Source organism: Apis florea, unplaced genomic scaffold (genome assembly GCF_048593485.1).
Source record: "Apis florea isolate Af1SG1 unplaced genomic scaffold, ASM4859348v1 contig_1789_pilon, whole genome shotgun sequence".
Taxonomy (NCBI): Eukaryota; Metazoa; Arthropoda; class Insecta; order Hymenoptera; family Apidae; genus Apis; species Apis florea.
Window position 1 is genome coordinate 1837382 of NW_028256481.1, and position 18473 is coordinate 1855854.

Sequence of the window (18473 nt, forward strand, 5' to 3'; positions counted from 1 at the left end):
ATCGGTTACGGATTTTAATTCATGTTATTCATATAAAATTTTTGATACTTTTACCGTTAAATTTTATATACGCGCGTAAGAGATTAAAAATTTAAAAAAATATGATCAAAAGTTGAAATTAATAATTACAATTTTAAAATCTAATAATGAATCCGATTAAAAATTCAAAATTCAAGATATATTTTATAGAGTAATTTTAAAAATTGTTGAAGAAAAAGTTAATTACGAATACATCGAATATTTATATTTTTAAATATGCAATAAAAGTTAAAAACATTTTTTAAGTTTTTAAAATTTAAAATTTAAAACCTTTTTTTTTTTAAATACATTAATGAAAGAACAGAACTTTAAAAAAAATATAAAATTTTATTTACAATAAAATTCTAAAAATGTGTATATGTACATTAAAAATAAAACTACCTATTAAAACAATGTATAAAATCAATAATAAAATCCATCAAAAACAGTATATAATTTGTACAAAACATGAATTCGCCGTTCATTTAAATCATTCCTGTCAAAAATGTTAGATGTGTGAGATTAATTTTCATCTTCACCCTCGCCTGCGTCTGTCGAGTCCATGCCTACTTCTTCGTAATCCTTTTCTAATGCAGCCAAATCTTCTCTGGCTTCGTTAAATTCACTTTCATCCATACTTTCAGCCACATACCTAGAGTTTATGATCGAAAAAATTAAATATTGAAAAAAAATTGTTTATTCACTCTTTTTCGCATTCTGATCAGTGAAAATTTACCAATGAACAAATGCACGTTTCCCAAACATCAAATCAAATTTTCTATTTAATCTTGTCCATGCTTCGGCAATTGCAGTAGTATTTGCAAGCATTGCCATAGCTCGTTGTACTTTAGCAAGATCACCACCAGGTACCACTGTCGGTGGTTGATAATTAATCCCTACCTAAAAGTAAATAATGAATTTAAAATAACATAAGCTAACTCTTTCTAACGTAAGATTTTCAGTACATTAAATTAACAAAAAATTTTAAATAATCTAAAAATATTTAAAATAGTTATACATAATAAAGCACAAAATATAAAATAGTTATACATAATAAAATATCTGTCACTCTCTACCTTAAATCCAGTAGGACACCAATCGACAAACTGTATTGCCCTTTTTGTTTTAATAGTCGCGATGGATGCATTCACATCTTTCGGTACCACGTCTCCTCTATACAGTAAACAGCATGCCATATATTTTCCTCTTTGAGGATTACATTTTACCATTTGCATAGCTGGTTCAAAACAAGACGACGTCAACTCCATTACTGTCAGTTGTTCATGATAAGCTTTTTCGATCGAAACAATGGGCGCATAAGTAGCTAAAGGAAAATGAATCCTCGGATACGGCACTAAATTCGTTTGAAACTCGGTTAAATCGACGTTCAATGCCCCATCGAACCTCAAAGAAGCCGTAATAGAAGATACTATTTGACCAATTAATCTATTTAAATTCGTGTACGTGGGTCTTTCTATATCCAAGTTTCTCCTGCAGATATCGTAGATCGCTTCATTATCCACGAGGAAAGCACAATCTGAATGTTCTAAAGTTGTATGTGTAGTTAAGATGGCGTTGTAAGGTTCTACCACTGCAGTGGAAATTTGCGGAGAAGGATAAATTGCAAATTCAAGCTTGGCCTTTTTGCCATAATCCATAGAAAGTCGTTCCATTAATAAACTGGTGAATCCAGAACCTGTGCCACCACCAAACGCGTGGAAAATAAGGAAACCTTGAAGACCGGTGCACATGTCGGCGATCTTCCGAATTCTGTCAAGGACTAGATCGATTATTTCTTTTCCTAGAGTATAATGGCCTCGAGCATAATTGTTTGCTGCATCTTCTTTACCAGAAATTAGTTGTTCGGGATGGAACAGTTGATGATAAGTTCCAGTTCGTACTTCATCTGAAAAGAAAAATAATTATGAACATCGAAGATTGAAATTTTTTTTCTTGCTTTTTAAAATAATGTATATGATTAAAATATGAAAGCTATTTATTGAACAATTATATATATAATTATATGTATGTATATATATATATATATAGTACGAGATTTTTTATTCTTGGCGAATAAAAAAATCTATAAAATAAATGTTTTTCATCCGAAATTTAATTTAAAAATCTATTATATACAATACCGTATGCAATTAAGACTAAGTTATGATTCATCGATATATATTCGTAAAAATACTTTTCTGTTTTTTCTTGAATTTAATAACTCATAAATCATATTTAATAACTCATATCATATAAGCATTATTCATAAACGTAATAATAGTCATTATTTCAATGCTATAATTATAACACAATTAGATTTATACACTCATACCTCGCTTTACGGTTTAGATACGTTCCGGAAAAGTTGATCGTAAAACGAAAAGGCGTATAACGAATCAATTATTTTGATATTCAAACTCAAAGAAATTTAATTGGATCTGTTCCAATTTTTTTATAAAATAATATAGTTTTTAGTTCATAAAGCATTTTTTTTTTTTAGATATAGATAAATATATTATATTTTTATTTTATCATATAAAATCAAAAATCACAATAATTAATTAATAATTAATGAAGTTTATATAATACTTTCAAAAATGTAAATTTTTAAAATTTCTTCAAAATTTATATATTTTAAATTATGTATTATCAAGCAACGATTTATCATGTTTTAACTATAATTATATATAATAGATACATATAATAGATATTCAAATTTGATTACCTCGAAAATTAAATTTCTGAAAAAAATTAATTCTATAGTTTTTTTAAATTTTTTTATGAAAAATCATATGTTTGCTTATATATGGTTCGATTGTATTTTATATATGTATAATATGTGTATATATGCACATATATATAATATATATATATATGTAAAAGCCAGTTATATATATAAAATTTATATATGTCTAGAAGATAAAAAAAATAAAAATTACACAAAAATATTGATTGAAACTTATTTATTAATTTATGAATAATTTAACTTTACGAAATAAACGAAATGAAATAAAATCATATTTCTGTTCTTATAAAATAGAGATCTCCGTTATATCATTGTTTCACTTCATCTATTGCAAATATAAATTGCTTATAACTTAACAGAAAAGTTTCAATTGATATTTTTGTATTTGTTTCTATGTTGTTTTTATATTTATTTCAAAGAATTATCTGTCAATGATATTCTATATAAAAAATAAAAAAATATATAATCTATTAATATTATATAATATTTAAATAAATATATAGATTTTTTATTTATATAATTATGAATAATATTAATTATTAATTATTATATAACTAAAATTCAAATTATCACATCTATAAAATTATTAATCAATTATTTTTATATGAAAGTTCATATAAATTGGTGTACCAATGACTGTAGGTTCGAGATCCAAAAATACCGCTCGTGGAACATATTTCCCACCACCAGTTTCGCTAAAGAAAGTTTGAAAACCTTCGTCACTGGAGCAACTTGTAGGTGGAAGCATGCCATCAGGTTGTATGCCATGTTCAAGACAATACAATTCCCAACAAGCATTGCCCATTTGGACGCCGCCTTGGCCAATATGAACTGACAGTACTTCACGCTAAAAAATAATTTTTAACGCTAATTTTCTTAATTTTTATCTTAATCTTATTTCATTTTTTCTTGATCTTATTAAATATTTATTTTTTTGATATTAAATCTATCATTCATATTAAATCCATCCTCTTTGAATTATTAAATATAATCTTTGAACATTATTGATTGCTATTAATAAGCGCATATATTATTTATATAATTATTAATGTATAATAGATGTATAACTTATAATTATGTAATTATTAATTATTAATGTTTCGTAATAAATCATTAAAAATATAATTAAATTGATAATAAATATAATAGTAAATGTAAATCTTTTATATAAGTTAGGAGGATTTTGAAATCTCAAATTTTTATTATATAAATTATTCTTTGAGTATTAGTTATATATAGATAATAAAATTAAATAAATTAAATTACCATTGTGGCGAATTATTCAAAAGAAGTTTTCGATGAAAAATGAGGTGAGACAAATGTTGACAGGATGAACGTCCGAATTCAATTGAATCAACGATACATTGAATGAATCACATGTTAAAAAATTTTGTTTCTGTTGCTAAGAAACGATAGTTTCATTAAAAATTTATATAATATCGCTCAATAAATTACATTTAATTTATATTTTTATATTTCGAATAAACTACATTTAATATAATATAAAAACAATTTTTTAATTTTAAAAATTTAATTTTCAAAAAATTAATCTGTCATAATTTTTTAAATTTTCTATATAAATCTCAAGAATTTTAATATTTTTTAAATTAAAATTTTTTTAAGCTATTAACATTTACCGCTAAATAAGGAAGATATAGAGAATAATATATATAGAATTAATAAAAATTTGGAAAAATTAGAAATTCGTTGGAGTTAAGAAATAATAAAATAATTATTTAATAATATCATTTAATAATAATATTTATTTATTATATAATAATATATTATTAATTTATATATATAATATACTTATATATTAATGTATCACATTACCTATTTATAACAAAATAATTATAACAATAATTATAACAAAATAAATATTATTGAAATTAATTTTATTATTTACATTTTATTCCATTTTACTTTTTTATTTCTTTCTCCTCATCTCATTACATATTCTTAACATTTTATATTTATTATTATTATATATATGTACTATATTATATTATGTTTTCATACAAATAGTAATATAATATTTTGCACTTATGATCAATAGAATATTTTTCAAATAATAATTAATTTCAACAATTAATTTCAAAATATCAAAATAAATAAATTATTATATTAATTTTTATTTCAATATTATTTTTGTGAAATTAGAAGTAGTTTTAAGATTTTATAAGTTTGATTGAATATATATGTTATATATATTTTATAGTTATAATCTTACTTAAATGATGTATAATTTTTCGACAGGGTGTAATCACCCCTGTTGTAAAGACATTTTTTCAATACGTATAAGTAGGACGAGGTGGCCGAGAGGTTAAGGCGTTGGACTGCTAATCCAATGTGCTCTGCACGCGTGGGTTCGAATCCCATCCTCGTCGATTTATTTTTTGTTTTTATCATTTTATGGAATTTAATTTATCATTTTTCAAATACTTACAATTAAAATTTATAATTACATAGTTATTAGATACAAATAATAATGAAAAAAATATATATTGCTGTATATAAATACTTGTAAAACATATTTGAAAAAAATTATTGTCAGACTAATAAATATGCATTGTTTTTTATATGTTAGTTACAGAAAACAAAAATAAATTATTTGCAATCTCCAAAAGAAAATAAATTAAATATATAATTTAAAAAAAAGAAATATTCAAGAAATTATAGAAATTAAAAAATTATATGATCTGGAATTACTATTTCTATAAGTGAATAATTTCTAATTGTTATTCTAAAATATAATTTATTATATAATAATTGATTAATTATTATAAAAATAGTACTTATATATTATATATTAAACTGTCAAATTTAAATCATATAACAATACATTATATAATATATAATTTACATATGTCATATCATTACATATCATAATTATAGAAAAATTCAAAAATTCAAATGCATAATAAATTTATATTATATTCAGAGATTTATCTCTATGTTAAGGCACCATTTTGATTGCAAATATGTTACAAATTATTGGCAGTGAGTAAATTAGAAAAAATTATGTTAGTTCAGATCTATTCTTTAAATGTTAGTTAAACATTTTCTGTTCTGTTTTAACGAACACGGGATATTTTCTTACTCTTGTCGTTTTCAATTGGTGGTGGAGGTCCTTTAGCACTTTGGTGTCGATTATATACACTGAAAAGAAATAATCGATATTTATAAAATATCTTTATGATATATATTTAAAAAAAAAGTATATATAACTTACTATCTATATGTTTCAGAACGAATGTAATCCATAACATGAGATATGCCTACTTGCAACTGGTCACCAATTGGTGTAACCCATGGATTAAATTCCATTCTAAATACTGCTTTATTACTTACTAAATCCAAATTTCCTGAAATATTAAATTTTTATTTTTCTTTTCTTTCTTTAGAATTTTTAAATTTTTTAAATTTAATTTCATTTTCTATAGGTAGTACATACCTATTTCTGGAGGTAGAACTGTCAATCGATTTCCTTGAATATGTAATTCTCTTAATCGCGTTAATTCTCCAATTTCTTTTGGTAATTCGACTAGATCATTTTCTCTTAGTACAAGCTAAAATAAAAATTAAATATTTATATACAAATTATATGCACAGAAGTAAAAATACATTTCAATATAAAAATATTTTATTACTTACAATTTGTAAATTTTTTAATTGTCCAATTTCAGGAGGTAGATATTCAAAATCATTATCAGCTAAATAAAGTGCTCTTAAAGTTTCTGTAAAAAAACATATTATTTATAATTTATTATATTAGATTTTAAAAATATATTATATAAATATGATTTTAATATATATTACTAACCCATCATAAAAAAATTTCCAGGTAAATTTTTCTCACTTAGATTATTATATGTTAAATCTAAAACTTCTAATACTGGAAATGCACCAAATCCACGTGGAAGCACATCTAATCTGTTCATTCTATAAAAATTTATTTGAATAAGATGTAACATTAATTATAATTATCAAATTAATTATAATTCATAAACAACTTACCCTACATTAAGAATTCGTAACTTTGGCATTTGCGATAATGAAATTGGAAGTTCAGTAATATGATTATTAAATAGATTTAATATTTCCAAATTGACTAGATTTGCAAGACCTGGTGGTACAGCTGTAAGAAAAGATAATTTAAATACAGAATACAATTTATAATATAAATATAGAAAAATTTAATAAATTTACCTTGAATTTTATTATGACTTAAAGTCAACCTGGTGATATTAATCATATTAACTGAAAAAGAATAAGATATCTTTAAAAATCTCTATAAAGATATCTATACAATATTAAAAAATTTTTTAAAATAATTCAAACAAATTTTCAAATAATTGTGGTCAATAATATTATAAATAATAATGATGCTAACATTCATAATTTAGGCATTTAAAAATGTAATTACATATAAAAACAATTTATATTAACAATAATATCTTTTTTCAAATTATTTAAAATAATTTTATGCGCATGCGTGAACACGCCCACTTCGTGGGTAAGCAACAAATGGCCTCGAATTTTCATCCGCTCCAAAAAACCAGTCAAGACAAGTTGCCTAATTTGGCGAACGGAACAGAGCTCACGAGAATATGGAGGACTCACGTAATCCTGGCATCTCTTCGAATGTTGAGATACTCTTATCCGCGAGATCCAGCTCTGGATTCTGGATCTCGCGGGCCTCGTCGAGCACCTTCTTTGCCTTTGACATCTTTCCGGCTGGAATACACGACACTGGTGCCTGATTCATTGCGCGCGCAATTGTACACACACGTCAGTAAGCTTTAAATAAACATGCGCACAACCTTCTGTAGTACAGCGCACAACTCACTGACTTCATTTTATTTTATCTGTTAGATCGTGATTATAGATCACTAACAGATGGCGCTCGCATTTATTACGAATTTTGAATCAAAATATAGTGCACAGACAAAATATAAAATAAACATGCGATGTATTTTTTGGATATAGATTTTGAAGTCCATTTGATCCTTTACAATATTATGAATAGAATTACAAATTATATATCGAATAAACCTTTCATCTAATGCATCTTCGTGTTACATAGTTCGAAATAACATTCGTTACCATTCTTGTGTCACATGCGACATTATCGGTTCAGAATGAATGAGACAACATCAAGAGAATCAATAGAAAAATACAATTAAATATAATAATAATCAATTATTTTTAAAATTATAATCGTAATTGATCTATAATAAAATTTAAATTTAGTAAGAATTGTATATATTTATTTCGGAATTATTATTCGCAATTATTATTCGCAATTATTTTTAAAATTATAATCGTAATTGATCTATAATAGAATTTAAATTTAGTATGAATTGTATATATTTATTTCGGAATTGTAAATACTAAATTCAAATTTAAATTCAACAAAAAACTAATATATATGTAATTAATTATTTATTAGAATTCTTATTGAAATATCTGACATTCTCACTTTGTTATCTCAAATTAATAAAAAATTTTGAAGATTTTTCGTAAGAAAATATATTTGAAAAGGTGGTGATATATTAAAATTTTCCAAAATATAACGTATTTATCAATTTTATATGTATTTATTTTTTTAAGTTATCATATTTTCAGAAATAAATCATTTTTCGTTCATTTTATTTAATTCGATTTATGAAATTTAATATACTTATCTCTTGAAACTTTAGGAATTATAAAAAAATATAAAAATATACATAAAATTAATATGGTAATAAACTAAACTAAACTAAAATAAATATATATAACATAGATTAGATTAAGTTAAGTTCAATGATGAATTTGTTCAATTCATTCAAATCATTCATCCAGAAAAAATATCATCATATCATTTTAGGAAAATCTTCAACATATTTATAAAAAATATAATTTATAAAAAAAAATCATACACTAAATTTGAGAAAAAATTTATTAAAAATTTAAAATCAATAAAAAATGTCTTCAATAGTTCAATATTTCATTTTTTCTCTAAATTTGTTATTTTTTTTATTTTTACAATTAAAATTTGCTATTTTCTTCATATTTTATTTTATTAAAATAATAATAACATAAACGATCTATCTAAAATAGATATGATATTTTATAGAACTTCAAGATTTATACTTTGAAATATCGATTTCAAAAAAAAACAAAATATTTTTTATATCTTCAATTGTACATATATTATATGTTAATATATTCATGGAATACTTTCAGACAAAATCAATTCTAGACATCAAAATAAATACAAAATTAAAGTACAATTTTTATATAATTATATAAAAATATAAAAATATCTATTGAGCTTTATTTATTAAATTATAAACGATATAAGTTTGCGTTAAATAAAGTGACAAAAAGAAATAAAGCTGTCTTACTCTAATGCAAATTTCAATTGTTTATATCTTAATATAAACAATTGATATTTATTGAATTGATATTTATATATATATACAGTAACTTTTGTTTTGACCTCTAGGATTGATATTTAAATGTGTTTTATAAATATATCAACACTTTGTAATCATTATTATAGTTTTTGAGATATTTACGAAAATATATTTAGTATTTATATTACTTCTGAACTGTTCCATAGTACATATTACACTATTTCAACATTGACTATTATATATATATATTATAAGAAGTTATTAGATTTTCTGAATTATTTCTAGCTTAAGTAGTCATTAAGAAGTATATAATTATATAATTATTATTTAAATAACTATGTTCTCGAATAAAAATTCTTTTCAAAAGAAATTATATAAAGATGTTAGCAGAATTTATAGTAAGAATGGATATAAACATGAATTTTATGTGAGTATATATACACATATTTACACATCACAGCAAATACATAGATAAACATCATAGATGAACATATATATATACAGATGAACATATATATCAGAAATAAATAAATATATATATAATGCAAAAAAAATAATTAATTTACTTTATATATTTTTTTCAGAACATAAAAAAAAATCATAAACAATATGATATTCTACATGAAGAATCTGAAATCATATGAAATATGTACATATGAATTATATTAATCTAGAGATAAATCTCCAAATTCAAATAGAAATTAGGTAAATTGTTTATATCCTTATTCTTTCTCAAAATGTGATAGCAAATAATAGAGAATTTTTTAAATAAATTTATTATATCTTTAAGGATATTTTCTTATAGATTTTAATTATTATAAAGAATTATGCGATTACATTGAGCAGGTATACTAATTGAAGAGGATAGACGTAATCAAATAATAATCTATTAATTATTGTTATTAATTGATTATTATTATAAAATATAATATATTTATATCTTAAAAAAAATTTTTTTCTGCTGGAAATAATTTTAAAAAAATTGCCATGCTCAATAATATCAATATGAAATTTTATTAAAGTTAATTAATATCTATGATGGCAGTAATGGATAATTTGTAAGTATTGATGATTATGAGTAGACTATTTAATCGCAAAATACAATTTTTACGAATAAAATTGAAAAAAAAGAAGTTTACATAAAGATATATCGTATACTTCAAATACTATGATACATAATATATTTTAAAAATTTTGTGCTTTCTTTGTATATCACATGAATTCTATAGATTTTTGTATAAATGTATAAAAATTTGCAATCTAGTTATGAGGAAACAATAATTGAAACAAAAATTTTCATTTTATAATATGTACTTATATCAATTATTATTTATTGTATTATGTACGTTTTTTTATTTATATTGAATTATTATCTTATTTATCTTCCAATTAATCAAATCTGCGAATAGCAAGTTTTTCAAAATTTTAATGCCAATATTTGTCTTCAGAAAAGCATATTTTATATAAAAGATTCGTTATATCTGTTAATAGATTGACATCAGAAATATAATTCATTCTGTTAAAGATAGAAATTGTTTTATATTAAAAATAAATTATATATAATAATATAACTAATTATAAATTGATGGCAGAAATCGAATAGAATAGCATTTTATGTCAAATTAATAGAAGAATCTTACTTTATCAACTATATAAATTTTAAATGCAATGATTCAATCAGTTATATTTATTTTCAGCATATTTTTCAAAAGTTTATCATTAAAAAGACAGATTTGATACAAAATTTATCGTAACAAAATCTATTAGCATAATGATTGCAATATAAGTGATCCTATAAGGATGCTATATATATAAGTGATGCTAAAAGCAGATTTGTCAGAAATTGTTTCAATTTCTATTATAATTGATTGCAGTAAAAACATAATAAAATTTGTTGCTGTAGAAATATAATAAAAATAGGATTTTTAGCATAAATTTGATGACAAAACAAAAAAGAAATGATAAACTATTACTTGATGATAATTTAGTTTTAATTTGTTATGAAAATCTATTGACAATATTCAATATTGTTAATCTTTTCTGAATCATCAATGAAGTGGAAAAATATCAATATAAATAATATTTTCTTTATTATATATATTTATTTATTTTACACTTATTATTTTTATATTATGAAATGAAATTTGTAGTTACAAATATACATATGTTACAAATATATGTATGTATATCGAAAAATTTTTAATTTAAGAGATATTTTTTAATTAGGAGTTTGAAAGATAAAGAAGGTACACAAAATTCTATTGTTCATGTTTTTTTTACTTTTTTAACATGATAAGTTTACAATTTCTTTCTTCAATTTGTTATGATATTTTCTAAATTAAACATTTTTCGATATAAATAAGTTAATATTTTTTTATAAGAAATAAATTTTTATTAATATCTCTACCATTTTTTGTAATTGTAGGAAATAATATACTACATACATATAAAGAAGAATTATAAAGAATATATTTTTTAAAATATTATTTAGAATAAAACTAAAGTCTAATACGATGGTTTTAATTTTATTTTTTAATACGTATGAGAAAAAGTTCAGAATATTGATCTTGACAATATACTTCAAGATCATCAATTAATGAAATAGCTCTTATTTTAAATAATTACTAAAATTGTTGATTATATAAATATTATGTTATATTTTAATATTTTCATCTTAATAAATATGTTATATTAATTTTATTATATAAGTCTAATATATAGAAAAATAAGTTCAATAAATATAACCTTCGATAGCCGTGATCGTCTAGTGGTTAGGACCCTACGTTGTGGCCGTAGTAACCCAGGTTCGAATCCTGGTCACGGCAATGTGAAAACATTGTCACGGGAAGGATTTTTTTTTTCTTATTTTTAAAATGATATATTTTGTAGAACGTCTATATACTATATGTATATAATATTTTATAAAATAGACATAATTTTTTAATTCCAAAGTTTTTGTACTTTATTATATTTTTTTAAATATAAATTGATACAAGAATTATAAAATAATGATTAATGAGAAAAGAGTAGTAAATTAAATAAAAAAAATTTCATTAATAAGTATGTATAAATGCATGTTACAAAAATTATTATTACATTATTGCTTAATTTAATTTCTGATGTCATTTCTACAGTGTATGCATATTAAAGTAAACATTCATGTTATGATAAATAAAAAGACTTGTTCATAAATTGTCAGCAAATTTTCTTTTGTAAAGTCAATAAATTTCAGGAACAATCATGTCAGATTTCAGTGCAAGTACGTGTTTTAAAGTATTTTTATCATTATTACAATTTAATTTTGTAAAATCTTAAATATATTATGGAGCACTATAAACTAATACCATTAGTTTTTATTTTATATTATATTATATTATTATTTACACGTGATGTTTCTTGTGTTAAATTTGATGATTTACAATCATTTACTTCAATAACATTCAATCATCCTAATGCATATGATGATTACAGAGGTAATATAAATTCATAATAAACAAAAAGTTAAAATTATATTTCATATATAAATTTTTGTATATCTAATCTATTTAACAAGAATAAGAAAAATGTTAAATTATATATTACAATTATATATAAATATAATTTATATATTTAATTATATATAATTATATATAAAAATAATATATTATTTGTTTATGTAGATGACAAAATACATTATGAAAAGGAATTAAAAGAATCTAATAGTAATTCTAAAGAATTGATTAAACATATTCGAAATTCACGTGGTATATCGGAATCTAGTCGATATCTCAGACATGGTAAGATTTGGATATTTTAGGAAAAATAAAAGTAAAGATTATTAATGATTTCATAATATATTAATATATTTATAATGCTATTAATTTTTAAATTTTATTTAATAATCTTCAGATGATGCTCATCAAGTTGCAAATTATTTTCTTACTGGAGGACCATTAAAAGGACATGCACATTTTGTGAGAGAAAGAAATTGCAATTCAGATAGTGAAAAAAATGAAGATGAAATAAGTAATTCAACTAACAAATCTAATATAGATTCATCTGTGAATGAACAAAATTTAAATACAACTTCATCTGATTCTATTGTTGGAGCATCACATCTACCAACATTACATTCTCATAATTTACATTCTCTTTTACATCCAACTTTAAATACATTAAGTAGAGTACCACAGTTACTATTAGGGAATAATTTATTACATTCTGTGTTACATCCTAATTTACATCCTCATATTAATGCATTACATGAAATTCCTAGCAGTTTGATGAAATCAGCTAGTTTGCCATTAAATGATTTAATGCATGCTAGATCAGAACTCCGTAATATATTACATCCAAATGGACCACTTCTTGGGAATATCAATAAAGTAAATAAGTAACATATAATACAATATAATTTATATATTTTTGTAATTAATTATTATATTATTATATTTAATTTTTCAGGCATTAGAAGGACGTACCAAAAAAAGAAAAAGTCTTAAGAATACTTTGATATATCCATTTGGACAACATACTCCTATTGTGGGATTAGCTCCTAAAAATTTCTACAATAACGTATGTATTATTTTTTTTATATGTTATTATTTTTAAAAATTAGTAACTTTATAATATATATATTTAATTTACAGATTCCATTATCAAAAATGATTGAACCTCATCTTTCAGCACCCCATCCTCATCCTAATGGTTATATTGTGAAATATATACCTCACAATAAACAATCAAAATTATAATCTTTCAATATCAAAGAAAATAGAAAAAAATATGAACAGCACTATCAAAATTGAAATAAGAATAACAAATAAAAATTAACGAATAAAGTAATTTGCTAAAAATTTTAAAAAATATATATAAATATGGAATTTTAATATTATTAATTAATAATTATATTAAATGTTTATATATATATATAAATGGACAATATTCAATTCAAAACTGTTTGCCAGATGATATGAAGATAATATAATCTTTCTTGTATGAAAATAATTCTTATTTTAATATTAGAATACACACATAAAAAATATTTTTAAGTTTTAATTTTTTTAGTATTTGTTATTTCACATTTTATCACCTTCTTCCCTTTCCTTTTCCTTTCTTCGATGATGAACTTGATGGTTGTGAAAACTGTTCACCACTTGAATGCTTTCCTTGGCGAGTTTTTAATTTTGGAATAGTGGTACCTACATAAGCCAAAACAGAATCTCTAGTAGGAAATTCAGGTTTTACAGGAGTACCATCATCATTTTTTAATTGTACGCGGATGCGTCCACGATATAACAATTCTTTGCTACGTTCTCGTGGATGTAATTTATTTTCTACTCCTACATTGAAACCAGCTGCTACCAAAACATCACGAATTTCTTGATGTGTTGGATTTTCAACACATTTATCTTTTGCAAGTTTTCGTCCTTCTGCTAATGTTCTTTTGCTGTTCAGATAAACTGGATAAATACAAATCCATCTATAATAAAAATAATATATATTGTAGTGCTGTCATTTTTATGTCAAAGAGGTTATGTAGTATATATTCATATATATATATATATAAATCAGTTAGAAGTAACTTCATAAAAACAATTATTAAATTATATGAATAAAAAACTTTATACGGAACATTGTAAACAGTACAATAAATATATTAATTTTTTAACAAACTTACCTTTCACGATCGCTGTGTTTCTTTGATGGATTCCATCCAAGCGCCATGTTTGATATTATCGAGACTTCTATAAAGTAATCAATAATGTAATTTTACTTTAATATTTTATTATCATAAAAAAAATTATTTTCAAATAGAAAATATTAAATAATGATAATATTAACATAATAAAGATATAATTAAAATCAGTAAAAAAAAGTAGTGACAAGAAAAAAGCAATAAAATTAAAACCAGCTGGGCTCGTCCGGGATTTGAACCCGGGACCTCTCGCACCCGAAGCGAGAATCATACCCCTAGACCAACGAGCCATGTAACATTTACGTTTTAAAATATAAATTATAAATAAAATATATAATTAATTAATATAAATACGTAATTAATAAATATTAAAAATTATATAAATATTCATCTATAAAAATACATTAATTCATTATTTTTGATATTATTTGATTTCATATAATATTTCTATTTCATTTATTAATTTATTCTAGTAAAATACAACATAAATATATTTTCTAATTATTTGTAATTAAAGTTAATTATTAATAATCAATAAATAAAAATATACATATAAAATACAAAATATTATAATATTATTTAAAATCGAAATGAATTCAAATGAATTTGTTTATTTAAAAATAGTCGATTTTTTTTTATATTTTGATCTGCGATCTAGATAGTTTTAATTTTCATCAAATTATTATTCATTATAAATTTAATTTTATAATTATTATATTATAATATTACTTTCATTTTATTCCAACTTATTTTTGACTTGTTAAATTTTTAAATTAAACAAAATGTTTTAATAATATATAAATTTGTAACATAATAATATATCTAGGATGTTAATTTTTAAAAAATATTTTTGATCAATAGTTTTTAATATATCTCACATTTCGTTAATAAAATTATTGTAAATATTAATAAACACACTCAAAATACTGCATATTGTATTGAAAAAAAGAAGCGCGTTTTTGCAATCAGTTTCAACTTTCACTGTACGAACCCATTACCTGATTAATAAACAATTATCACGTATAATGGTGAAAGTGCACATGGTTTACCTGCATGGTTTACTTTCGCATAGATAGCAAACAATAAAATCATTATATACAGAATGTGTTTCAATCGAGCCTTCATTTATAGCAACTTGATCTATTACTATTGAGTTGAAAAAAGAAAATTAGATTATAAATGTTCTAAATATTTCCAAAGAAAACCAATTAAATAAATAAATATTCTTCAATATAATATTATAATAATATGAAAAAAAATTTCTTACATATCATAAAATCTATTCATATAATGTAAACAATTGTAGTAAAACAAAGAAACTAATCTAAAATTTTTTCAAAACAATTCCTATATCATATAAAATAAGTAATAAAAATAATATATAATAACCAGAGTAAAAATTTTTCAAAATATTTATTTATTATTTATAGTAATTGTAATTACATTATACATTACTTCTTTCCATTATTATGTTCTAAATTTTTTGCATAAAAATATGACTATTTGTCTATAGATATTGTGTATTTATTAATAATTTCTAAATAAATGTATTTTTTATTGAATGATTTTATAATATTTTATTATATTTATATATTGTATTAAAAAAAATAATAAAGTGAATTTTTTTTTAATAAAAAAAAATTTATAAAAAATTAAAAAAAGAATTTATATAAAAAATTATAAAATATTAAATTATCAATTAATTTTTTTATTTCTTCTGAAATATGAAACACGATTACTTGCATGTTTAAAAAAATTATAATACAAATTTTTTTAAAAAAAAATTATATATATACCAATTTTGAAATGTTTTTATAAACTCAATATTATTCAAAACAAAAGTTTTCATAAATTCAATATTATTGATAGTTCAAGTAGGTTTTTATTATAATTAAATAAAAAGAATATAAATTTTTTTTTAATATATCTGTTCATCATCATTATATATCAATTCCCAATTCGAAAAAAAAGCAGAACTTATCTTAAAGTAAGCACACAATCAAATTATAATAAAATAAAACATTAATATGAAGAAATCATTCCTATATCATTTGATATCTATTCGATCCTAAATCGATATAATTATCTATTTATAAATCAGAATGCTTTTAATTCGAAAAAAACGTTATAATTTTTCCTTTACGCAATTAAATCATAAAAAAATAAAATATTAATATGAAAATTTATAATATTCATTCATAATTCAATCATAATTAAATCCTAATTTGTTATAATTATTTATTCATAGATCGGAATATCCTCAATTCGAAGAAAATATCACAATTTGTCCTGCAAAGTAAATAGAATCAAATTACATATATAATATATGTATACATATACATATACAATATATCATACAATAAAATATTAATATTCATTCAAATAAGTCATTTATATTCATTCATTATTCAACAATTTCAATTCGATATTTTATTATTAATATTTCATTTATATTGATATTATATATGATTTATATATTATTCGATATTTATTTATTATTATATTCTTATTATATGATATTTTGTTAATATTTATTTTATATTTATATAAAATGTAACAGTATAATTTAGTTAATATGATGATATATATATATATATATATATATATATATATATAAAATGTAACAGTATAATTTAGTTAATATGATGATATATATATATATAAAATGTAACAGTATAATTTAGTTAATATGATGATATATATATATATATATATATATATATATATATATGTAGTTTATACAATATGTAGTTTATATAGTTTACATTAAATGATAGTGCAAGAAATTGTGATAAAAAAAATCATACTCCTAAATCATACGATATTAATTATGGTTTTTATCATACTTTAATTTCTCACCTTTAATCTTGCACGCGATAGAAAATTTATAATGATAACCTATAATAAAATTGTATCACTGATAATTAATCTTGAATAAGAAATAATATTTTGATATGAAAATTTTTTAATTTTTTATTATATTAATTATATATATACTTAAAAACCATGTCTTTTTTATTCATTTTTATATTTTTCTATATTTAAATATAAATGTTATATTATTTAAGACTATTTTTATTTATTTATTATTATTTATTATTATTTGATTTATTATTATGTAACATATTTTTTTCAGTATTTATATTTAATAAGAAGAAAATATTTGTTAATATAATATTAATATAATATAATATTGTTAATATATTCAATAGAATTCAATTCATTTTTTGAATAATATTCCATACATAAATACTATATATAATGTATATATATATATATACATATAAATTCTTACATATGATAAAAAATAGAATTTCATATATAATGATCAATGATCATTATAATATCTATTCTTTGTTTATATTGTATAAATATTTCAGATACATTATTTATTAGTTTTATTGTTATATTATTGTTATATATTGTTATATTGTTATATCTATGAAATTATTAAGCGTTCTATTATTTTATATATTTATTATATATAATTATATAAATTAACGTAAAATTTAATAAACACTTTTATAACAAATTTAATAGCTTTAGATGTAAACTATCATTCTCTTCTAAAAAACACTGGTTTTAAGGCTAATTTCTATGATGATGAAATTGCAACAATCAGGCACGCGCA

At 21.1% G+C, this 18473-nt stretch overlaps 4 protein-coding genes and 3 non-coding genes across 9 annotated transcripts; 3 read left to right on the forward strand and 4 right to left on the reverse strand.

The window, feature by feature from the left end:
• Nucleotides 1-346: 346 nt before the first annotated feature.
• On the reverse strand, nucleotides 347-4195 carry LOC100864610 (tubulin alpha-1 chain). Its single transcript, XM_031917913.2, has 5 exons — nucleotides 4031-4195; nucleotides 3395-3611; nucleotides 1095-1924; nucleotides 755-918; nucleotides 347-670 (listed from the first exon to the last, which is right to left on the reverse strand). The coding sequence occupies exons 1-5, from the start codon at nucleotides 4031-4033 to the stop codon at nucleotides 541-543; spliced, it is 1344 nt and encodes a 447-aa protein (XP_031773773.2). The 5' UTR covers nucleotides 4034-4195; the 3' UTR covers nucleotides 347-540.
• Nucleotides 4196-5069: 874 nt separating this feature from the next.
• TRNAS-GCU (transfer RNA serine (anticodon GCU)) lies at nucleotides 5070-5151 on the forward strand. Its single transcript has one exon. It is a non-coding gene; the product is annotated as a tRNA-Ser (tRNA).
• A 348-nt stretch (nucleotides 5152-5499) lies between these two features.
• On the reverse strand, nucleotides 5500-7737 carry ics (ras suppressor protein 1). Of its 2 annotated transcripts, none has more exons than XM_003696103.4 (8): nucleotides 7388-7737; nucleotides 6974-7024; nucleotides 6782-6902; nucleotides 6588-6706; nucleotides 6419-6501; nucleotides 6219-6333; nucleotides 5997-6129; nucleotides 5500-5923 (listed from the first exon to the last, which is right to left on the reverse strand). In XM_003696103.4, exons 1-8 carry the CDS (start codon nucleotides 7530-7532, stop codon nucleotides 5839-5841), a joined length of 852 nt encoding a protein of 283 aa, XP_003696151.2. In that variant the 5' UTR covers nucleotides 7533-7737; the 3' UTR covers nucleotides 5500-5838. The 2 variants fall into 2 exon arrangements, with proteins under 2 accessions (XP_003696151.2, XP_086766676.1); XM_086910550.1 differs by having other exon boundaries at nucleotides 7191-7410.
• Nucleotides 7738-11918: 4181 nt separating this feature from the next.
• TRNAH-GUG (transfer RNA histidin (anticodon GUG)) lies at nucleotides 11919-11990 on the forward strand. Its single transcript has one exon. It is a non-coding gene; the product is annotated as a tRNA-His (tRNA).
• A 948-nt stretch (nucleotides 11991-12938) lies between these two features.
• Nucleotides 12939-13833, forward strand: LOC100870236 (uncharacterized). The gene is given in 3 exon segments (XM_086911710.1): nucleotides 12939-12972; nucleotides 13048-13571; nucleotides 13648-13833. Coding segments are annotated over 3 exon segments (666 nt in total). The 3' UTR covers nucleotides 13756-13833.
• On the reverse strand, nucleotides 13338-18037 carry Srp19 (signal recognition particle 19). 2 transcript variants are annotated; one of them, XM_086910564.1, is made up of 3 exons: nucleotides 17702-18037; nucleotides 14825-14891; nucleotides 13338-14626 (listed from the first exon to the last, which is right to left on the reverse strand). In XM_086910564.1, the coding sequence occupies exons 2-3, from the start codon at nucleotides 14869-14871 to the stop codon at nucleotides 14233-14235; spliced, it is 441 nt and encodes a 146-aa protein (XP_086766690.1). In that variant the 5' UTR covers nucleotides 14872-14891; nucleotides 17702-18037; the 3' UTR covers nucleotides 13338-14232. The 2 variants fall into 2 exon arrangements, with proteins under 2 accessions (XP_086766690.1, XP_012345417.3); XM_012489963.3 differs by lacking the exon at nucleotides 17702-18037 and adding an exon at nucleotides 15059-15107.
• TRNAP-CGG (transfer RNA proline (anticodon CGG)) lies at nucleotides 15061-15132 on the reverse strand. Its single transcript has one exon. It is a non-coding gene; the product is annotated as a tRNA-Pro (tRNA).
• Nucleotides 18038-18473: the final 436 nt, after the last annotated feature.